The sequence below is a fragment of the Geospiza fortis genome, unplaced genomic scaffold (assembly GCF_000277835.1).
Source record: "Geospiza fortis unplaced genomic scaffold, GeoFor_1.0 scaffold157, whole genome shotgun sequence".
NCBI lineage: Eukaryota > Metazoa > Chordata > Aves > Passeriformes > Thraupidae > Geospiza > Geospiza fortis.
Window position 1 is genome coordinate 8,495,640 of NW_005054314.1, and position 8,295 is coordinate 8,503,934.

Here is an 8,295-nt window from a genome sequence, read left to right on the forward strand (position 1 = left end):
GATGAGGATGTGCTCTGGGTTTTGTGTGGGTTTCTTGGCACATCCTTGGGCAGTGCAAAGCAGATAGAGCAGCCAGCTGTAAGATGACCCTGGTGCTCTACCTGCAGGCTCACCTGCAGCCCCTGCACTGCTGCTCTTGTGCCACCTTGGCCCCACACCCCCAGGGGCTGCAGGGGCTCGTGGCAGGGTGTCAGAACCCAGGACATCCCTCTGCCTGTCCTGCATGGCTCAAACCCCTGCCAGGGGGCTCAGAGACCCTGGCACAGAGCCCAAGACCCTGTGCCTTTGATTATCACCCATGGAAAAAATTACCAACCTTATATGAGGATCTGCAAGCCATGAAAGTTTGAGTAGAATAATAATTAGTTTGTCACAGGGTGAAAAATAGATTTTTTGGGGTTTTTAGAATGGGAGTTCAGGAGGCAAGATGGAGGAATCTGGGCTTGTCCAGCCTTTCTCCTTCTTCTTCTTGTCCTCCATCTTCTGCTGTGATGCTGGCACTTTTGTATTGGTTTAGAGTATACGCTCACTGCCTAACACAGGTGATAGGTATTGGGAAGTTATGGTAAATAATGTACACGGAGTTTTTAGTATAAAAAGATAACACCGCCCCAGGGGAAAGGAGAATGGAAGAATTCTGACTCCTTCTTCAGCTGCCGGGCTGGGAAAAGAGACTTTGTAATGTATCTCGGGGTCACTGTGAGCAGCAGAAGTCCCAAGAGCAGAGGGTGACACCCACCCAGCTCGGGCTGTGGTTCTGCTCCTCGAGCTGGGCTTGCTGGAGCAATGCAAGGAAATTCTGAGCCTCGAGGCCGTCCCTGCTGGGCCTCCTGATGGTGCCCTCACGGTGTGAGCTGGTGCCCAGCCAGTGCCCACCTGGTGGCTCATGAGCAGGAGCTGCCAGGGGCACATCCTCGTGGTGGCAGCCACAAGGGCTGCTTCAAAATGCTCCTTGGAGTGGAACTGGTACCTCAGCTACTGTACCATCCCTCCATCCCCAGAGGGGTTTGTTCCTTGGAAATGTACTTTGGAAAGTAAAAATAACTTGGGGTTTTTTGGTTTGTTTGTTTTGTTGGTTTTTTTTTTTTTTTTGTTTAAGGGGGCTGGTTTTTTTCCTGCTCTGTTTTGCATTGGGAGAAATAAAAAAAAAAAAAAAGCCAAATTGTCCTGGCTGTATCTTGCTTTTGTCCCCTCGACCTCACTGCCCAATGGACTGGAGAAGTCTTTCAAAACCTGACAGCACACAGGTTTGTTCCTTGCTAGAAAAGGAAAAAAAGATGACTTTGCAGGGAAAATAATAATAATAATAATAAAGGAAGTTTCCTATGAAAATTAAATAGCCAACAGTTGTTCTCCTGATCAAAGAGTGTCTCTGTTAGGTGTTTTCACAGCTCTTGGTACAGCTGGGTCCTGAGCCATAAGGAGAAATTGTCACAGTCCTGGTGGAATCTCTCTAAGGTGCCACACCTTAACACATGAAGAAGAAACATTGGAGCTGAGGCCCCTCAGCACCACAGGCCAGGCCTGGGCACCCAAATTTCACACTGCCATGGGAACCATCTCCAGGTACCTCTCTCAGTCCTCCTGAATCACATTGTCCTGGTGCCCACACGCTTCCCAGGGAGGAGAGGACAAAGCCACCAGGCAGGAGTGTCTGCCACCCCTTGCCAGCAGAGACCAGAGAGGGCATCATCCCAAGTGGTCATGAGCTCACTGAGGCCACTCGAGAGCCTTGCTCCTCACCAGGGATGGTGCTCAGAGCTCTCCAGCTCCAGCTCCCAGCAGGCCAGGGAAAGGGAAAGGGGAACCCCCTCTGATGCCAACACCACCTTCACACCATGTCTGGGCAGCAGGACACAAGCTACACCAGTGCTGGGCCGGCCCTGCTGGGGAGGGGACACCGTGCCCTGCAGGCACACGAGCAATCACCATCGATGGTGCTCGGGTCTTTCCAGCTCCCAGCAGGTCAGAGCACCCTCACCAAGGGAAAGGAAACTTCCACTGATGCCAACACCACCTTCACACCACGTCTAGGCAGCAGGACACAATCTGCACCAGTGCTGGGCCAGCCCTGCCAGGGAGGGGACACCGTGCCCTGCAGGCACACGAGCAATCACCATCAATGGTGCTCAGGGCTCTCTAGCTCCAGCTCCCAGCAGGTCAGAGCACCCTGACCAAGGGAAAGGAAATCTCCTCTCATGCCAATACCACCTTCACACTGTCATGGGGAGGGGACACGGTGCCCTGCAGGGAGGGACACAATGCCCTGCAGGCACTGTGGGGAGGGACACACCACCTTCACACTGCCACGGGGAGGGGACACGGTGCCCTGCAGGCACTGTGGGGAGGGACACGGTGCCCTGCAGGCACACCAGCACTCACCATCTGGATGACAGACACCGGCCCGATGCTGTTCACGTAGATATCCACATCAATGAACGTGGGCTTGACTGGAAAGGCAAGAAAACAAGCACCATCAGCTGGGGCCAGGAGCGTTGGCAGGGGGATGAAGGCACGGGGAACATCTGGGATGAGCGTGGCTCTACCACAACAAAAATCCCAGCTACAGCAGGCACAGGTTGTGGCCAGGCCAGGTCACCACCTGTGGCCACAGGGAGCTTCAGGGGACACTTACTGCCAATGTCAGGCCTCAGCTTGTTGTCATAGTTCTTGAGCAGCGAGTTGAGGATCTGCGTGGCATCAGTCTCCTGTGCCTTGGGCGTGAGGACCCAGGTTTTATTGATGCTGAGGTAATCATAATCGTATTCCTCTGTGCTCTCACACCTGGGGAGGAGAGAAAAAGGGCAGGGATGTGGCTGTGGCAGCTCTCTGGCACCCCCTGGGAACAGGGGCACAGCTGTGTTCCAGAGATACCAAAGGAGGAGGATGCAGTGCAGCTAAAAGGCAGAGCATGAGGAGCTCTGGGATCTCCTCTCAGCCACACTGCTAAGAAGGCACAACTAACCTGGCACCTCTGCTCACTTCAGGGTCACCAGGCACGCAGGGGAAAGACTAGCATGGAGTGCTTCACCTCCTCCTCAGCTCCCTTTGGAGGCACACTGCTCATCCCCGAGGTGTGGGAGGCAGTCCCTGCTTTCCCTGCCTTCCTGCTCATCCCACCCAGCAGCTCCTGCTGCCAGAGCTGCCTGTTCACCTCAAATACCTCCACTACTCTGAATGCTGCTGACACCTGAAGCAGGCTTCCTTTGAGGGAAGAGACAGTGACAAAACAGCGGTTTTGGGGAGCAAGATATTTGCAATAAATGCATTTCAGAGAAAAGAGGTCCTAATCTACCACATAGGCATCCTGCACGCCAGGAAGCCAGCCATCTGCCCTGTACAGATCCCTGGAAATTAAAGCCTTATGCAAACTCCTCTGCCTCCAGGCCAGGACCTGCCACAACCCATTCCCTGCACTCACCAACCCTTCCTCCCCAGCCTGTGGCGTGAGCTCCCATTTAAGGATGCCCCATCTTCCCAATCTCCCAGTTCCAAGCCAGGCAAGGAAAGCTCATATCCTTTGGACACCATCCACTTAGCAACAGCTTCTCTCGCTGCCTTTCAAACCTGCCCTCTCTAAACCTTTCGCACCCCTCCCTTTTCCTAGAGGAGTTTTCCTAAACCCTCTAATTACATTAGGTCCACATGGTCACCCGGGATATTGTAACCACCTGCCACTGCTCAGGGCATCTCATCCACAAAGCTGTCCCCAGAATGCCACAGCCATGTGTGGGAGAGGATGCCAGCACAGCCCCCTCCACGTCTGCCAGGGCAGCGTGTCACCTGCTCCAGCAACAGCGAGGGTCTCCCAGCAGGAGCTGTCACCGCGCTGACACTTCCCAGCTGGAGCCTCGCAGCTCCGAGGTGCAACCAGGCACCACGGGTCTGTTAAAAGTAGCTTAGGAACTGTTGTAAAATAGTTGATAGATCGTTAAGCATGTGCTGTTAGTTTGGTTATTATATTGTAAAAGAGGTTAAAAGGGTATTTATGAGAAATCGGGTACTCAAGGTACCATAACACACCTCAGTACAGTGCACCACGGGGCAGCCTGGACAGAACTGTCATGGGCCAATCGAGCGCCTTAAACCTGCATGCAAATGAAGGATCCAAAAGAAACCAATCCAAAGGGACAAAAAACAGGATCAAAAGGGGCTTCTGACCCACTGAATCTGTGCTGCTCCATCTGGGACATCGGGGCCATCGCTGCTGAGCAGCCCCAGCGCCGGCGCTGCTCCATCCTCGATGGGAACGCTCCTGCTCGGCCCGGGGCCCCCTGCTTCAGGCCTTTCTTTTATTATAATAAATGCTGAAATCACTTTAGCACCGGGAGCCTGCTCTCGTTTTTAGCAGATCCCATCTCCCTCCAGCGCCTGGAGAGGCACAGCCTGGCCGATGCACTCGGAGGGGTCGAAAAAGCATTAAATTGACACGTTGCGGCCGATTTGTCAGATGCTCCCCTTCCAAAACTCGCTTCCACGATCTCTTTAAAACTCTTTGCAGCTCTGGGGGCGCCGGGACGTGTCCCCCGCCCGGGCCGGGCTGCCTGCCGCCGCGCATTAGGTGTTGCTACATCAGCGCATTGTTTCCCGTCGGGTTGCGCTGCGCTTGCTAACCACGCTGAAGGAGCGTTCAACAGCGCTGGCAGGATGCGCTTCCCCATCCGAGCAGCGCCCTGGCCCGGCTCTCAAAGGCGGGCGGGCAGGGAGCTCCGAGCAGCCAGCAGCTGCAGGGGCACGGGGCACACTGCCAGGGTGGCACAGGGGACACTGCCAGCCCACCCAAGAGGGGCACAGGGGACACTGCCAGCCCAGCCCAGGGTGGCACAGGGCTCACATCGGGGGTGGTCCCCCTCCTGCCAGGAGCATGTGCCCGCAGCGCAGCTCAGGGTGAGGGAAAGCAATCCAAAATGCAATCCAAAATGCAAACCCAAATGCAATCTGAACTGTTACCCTTCTGTCAGCGCTTTGGGTGATGGAGGCTGCCTCCTGCACTGAAATGTTTTCTCCATGTTCCCTTGACCGTACTTGAAGTCACCTGCCAACACTGAACTCTGCATATCTTCCTGCCCTGCCAAAAATCCTGATCCTCTGGGAAACTGTCAGACTACAGCAGAAATTGAAACATCCCTTTGGAGGCTGAGCAAGCCCCATCTGAGCTTGCCCTGCTCTCAGACTTCTGGTTTCCCCCCATTTAGTGTCACTGATTAACACACCAAGGCTTGGGGTAGCATTTCCAGGGAGTCACATCCCTCTTACAGATGCAGGGACACTACCAAAAATATGCTTTTTGCTAATGCAGCTAATCCCAGTCGACTAAACCATACTAAACCATCTTAGCATAAGCAAGCCAGCTTTTGCTGGAGAAAATATGATTTTTCTGGGTGCCTGTGCACACACAGACACACATCCGCCCTTTCTGGTCGAGAGTGTAACTCTCATACCACCCTATTGCAAGCCACTGCCTTCTCCCTGGTTTCTCTTCTTGGTGGCCCCACTTTAAACTGAGAAGGGAAGAGCCCAAGATCTATTGCAGAGAAGAGGTGTTAAGGTGACATGTGCATCCCCCCTCCAGCTGCTAATGGAAATGTCACACTGCAGACCTGAGAGATCCCCAACGTGCTGTGAACACTGCCTGGCCTGGCAGCTCCGTCTCCAGGCACAAAGCAGCTGGCTTGGTGACAGGGGACAGCCACTTCTCATATGTCTCTGTGCAGCCAGGGGCAAAGGCAGAGCTGTGTTTCCTCACCTCTGCATGTTGAGATGCCAGAACACCCTCCTCAGAGCAGGGCCATGGGGCCGGGACACAGCCACAGCGTGGGCAGGGGCTGACAGCAGGGCAGAACTGGGGGCATTGCAAGGAAATCCCTGGTCCTGACAGAGGAGCTGGGGCCATGGCAGCTCCTGCTGGTGCCCTGAGCAGGAGGCTGGCACGGCAGGGAGGTGTCCTTTCGGATGTGCTCACATGTGCGGATGAGGTTGGACAATTCTCCCTGGGCATTACAGCAGGACAGAGCCATGCCTCACTCCCTGATTCCCTCTTCCTCAAGCAGACACCTGTTTGGCTGAGGCTTCCAAACACACACTGCTGGGCAAAGTCACCTGAGGAGCTGTGCCTGGCCCCTTCCCCCGTGCCCAAGCTGTGTGCCAAGGCATTCCCTTGGCAGGAGCAGGGGAAGAACAACAAGAGCCACGAGCCCTTGAAGGAACTTCTGCTGCTTGCCTGCTGGGGCAGCTGGTGGTGCTTGGCTGGGCTGCACACCCACTGTTACTCAGTGCTGCTGCTGGTGGCCCTGAGGCAGGAGGCTCCCAGCACAGATGCAGATCCCCGGGCTGTGTCCAGCCCTGCTGCAAGCACAGCTGAAATCCTCCCCTGCTCCCAGGGAAAAGAGAACAGCAAAACGCAACAGCAACGTTTCCTTGGTCAAAAAGCACTGTGGTCAATTCTAATTACCACATGCTGATGGGTCCTTACTCACCCATCCCAATGCCTCCTGGGGTTGTAGGCACAGGGGTGATGACTCTGAATTAGAAGTAGGCAGAGGATTTAAGGATGGGGATCTCTAACTGCCCCCAACCCATCTCACATCTCTTCCTACCTCTGACAACACACTCCATGAAGCCCCAGTGGTCCAATGTGCTCAGTTTGAGCCACCTGCCCAGCCCAGCATCTGCTGTGATGCTGTGCAGGGATCCTGCCTTCCTGCCCTCAGGGCTCAGAGCTAGCTGCCCCGGTCCCAGCCGAGGCAGTGCCCTGGGAGAGGCTGGTGAATGAGCCTCTGTGCTGGGGGCATCCTCTGGGGAGTGCTGGATCACCGGGCAGAAAGCATCCAGCCCCTGCAGTGCCAGGGGAAGGGTCTTGCTGCTCGTACCAGGAGAAGAGCTCACACACACAGCTCTGTTCACAGAGCTCCTCACCCCAGCACCCACCATGAGGAACAGGCAAGAGGAGATTTTAAACCCTCCACAACTGCACCCAGGAAAAACACAGCAAATGCAGAGCAAGACCCTGGTATAACTTGCTCTTTTTTCTCCTCTCACAGGATTCCTCTCCCACTCCATCATGCCCACCCCCAAAACTCCACAGCCACTGCTCCTGGCAAAGCAGGGCTCAGGGTAGAGGCAGGCTTGAGGCACTGGGCAGAAGAGAGGCTGTGGGGTGAGCGTTCCTGCTCAAGGGGATGTGAATACATTAATAGAATACATTTAATTACTCCTCCGTGTGATCCTGCAGCTCACAACTCACCCTCTGGAGATGCAGGTCTCGTGGCAATGCTCTGCAGGGATGGTGGGGTGCAGCAACCAGGACCAGCACTGATCCACCCCCTCTCAGCCCTCCAGTGCCCCTGGCACCTGCAGGGATCCCCTCCCGGGAGGTTTTGTGCCAGGGCACGGCAGAGGATGGGTGTCAGGGCACGAGCAGCGGGGCAGCTCCTGCTCCTCGACCCTGGGAAGGCCAAACCACGCAGGACCATGGCAGGGATGGAGTTTGTGCCCACCCCCGGGGTCGGGAAGCATTGGCAGGGCAGACCATTAGTAGCAGGATTCATGCTCCCTGTCCCTGGCTGCATCTGTAATGGGATTTGATCGGCTTTAAGGCGGCTTATTCTGCCAATTAGCTTCAGCCAGTAAAATCCCTCTTCCCGCAAGCCCTGGGGGTAACAATCTGCTGACAACATGTTCTTTCCCCATCTAGCCATTAAACTCATCAGCAGGGCTAGGAATCGTAAAAAAAAAAAAAAAAAAAAAAAAAAAAAAAAAAAAAAAAAAAAAAAGAAAAAAAAAATTGGGGCGGGGTTTACAGAAAAGCGCTACGAAGGGCTGGCCCTGGGAGAGCACTGCCACCTGCCCGCCCCTGCCTCCGCTCGCCTCCTTGGGGGCACCGGGCTGGCACCGGGCTGGCACCGGGCACCCAGAGCCGCGACCTGCGGCCAACTTGTAGAGCAGGGCAGGGCAGGAGCCCACGCTGCCCTCCTGCTGCTGAGCTGCACACCCTGCGGGGGCTTCGGGGTCCCGGGATGGAGTGCGAGGAGGGGGACCCAAGCTCCTTCCCAGCCAGCCCGACTCCACGTGGGAATGCCCCGGTGGCGGATGGAGCTCCCGGAGATGCCCAGCTCGCTCCGGTCCTGCTCCGGGCACCCCCGAAGGGGCTCGGCCCCCGGCAGGGTTAACCAGCGGGGTGATGCCAGGGTGCCCCGGCAGGGTTAACTAGCGGGGTGATGCCAGGGTCCCCCGGCAGGGTTAACCAGCGGGGTGATGCCAGGGTCCCCCAGCAGCGTACCCCCGCCGGGGTGGGCA

The 8,295-nt window shown here is 55.9% G+C and overlaps 1 protein-coding gene across 1 annotated transcript in view; it reads right to left on the reverse strand.

The window, feature by feature from the left end:
• Positions 1 to 8,295, reverse strand: part of LOC102033200 (gamma-aminobutyric acid receptor subunit gamma-4) — a 78,676-nt gene that overhangs the window by 26,827 nt on the left and 43,554 nt on the right. The window contains exons 3-4 of the mRNA XM_031056123.1: positions 2,636 to 2,784; positions 2,383 to 2,450 (exon numbers count right to left, since the gene is read on the reverse strand). Coding sequence (XP_030911983.1) covers positions 2,383 to 2,450; positions 2,636 to 2,784 — 217 coding nt within the window. The remainder of the gene's footprint in view (positions 1 to 2,382; positions 2,451 to 2,635; positions 2,785 to 8,295) is intronic.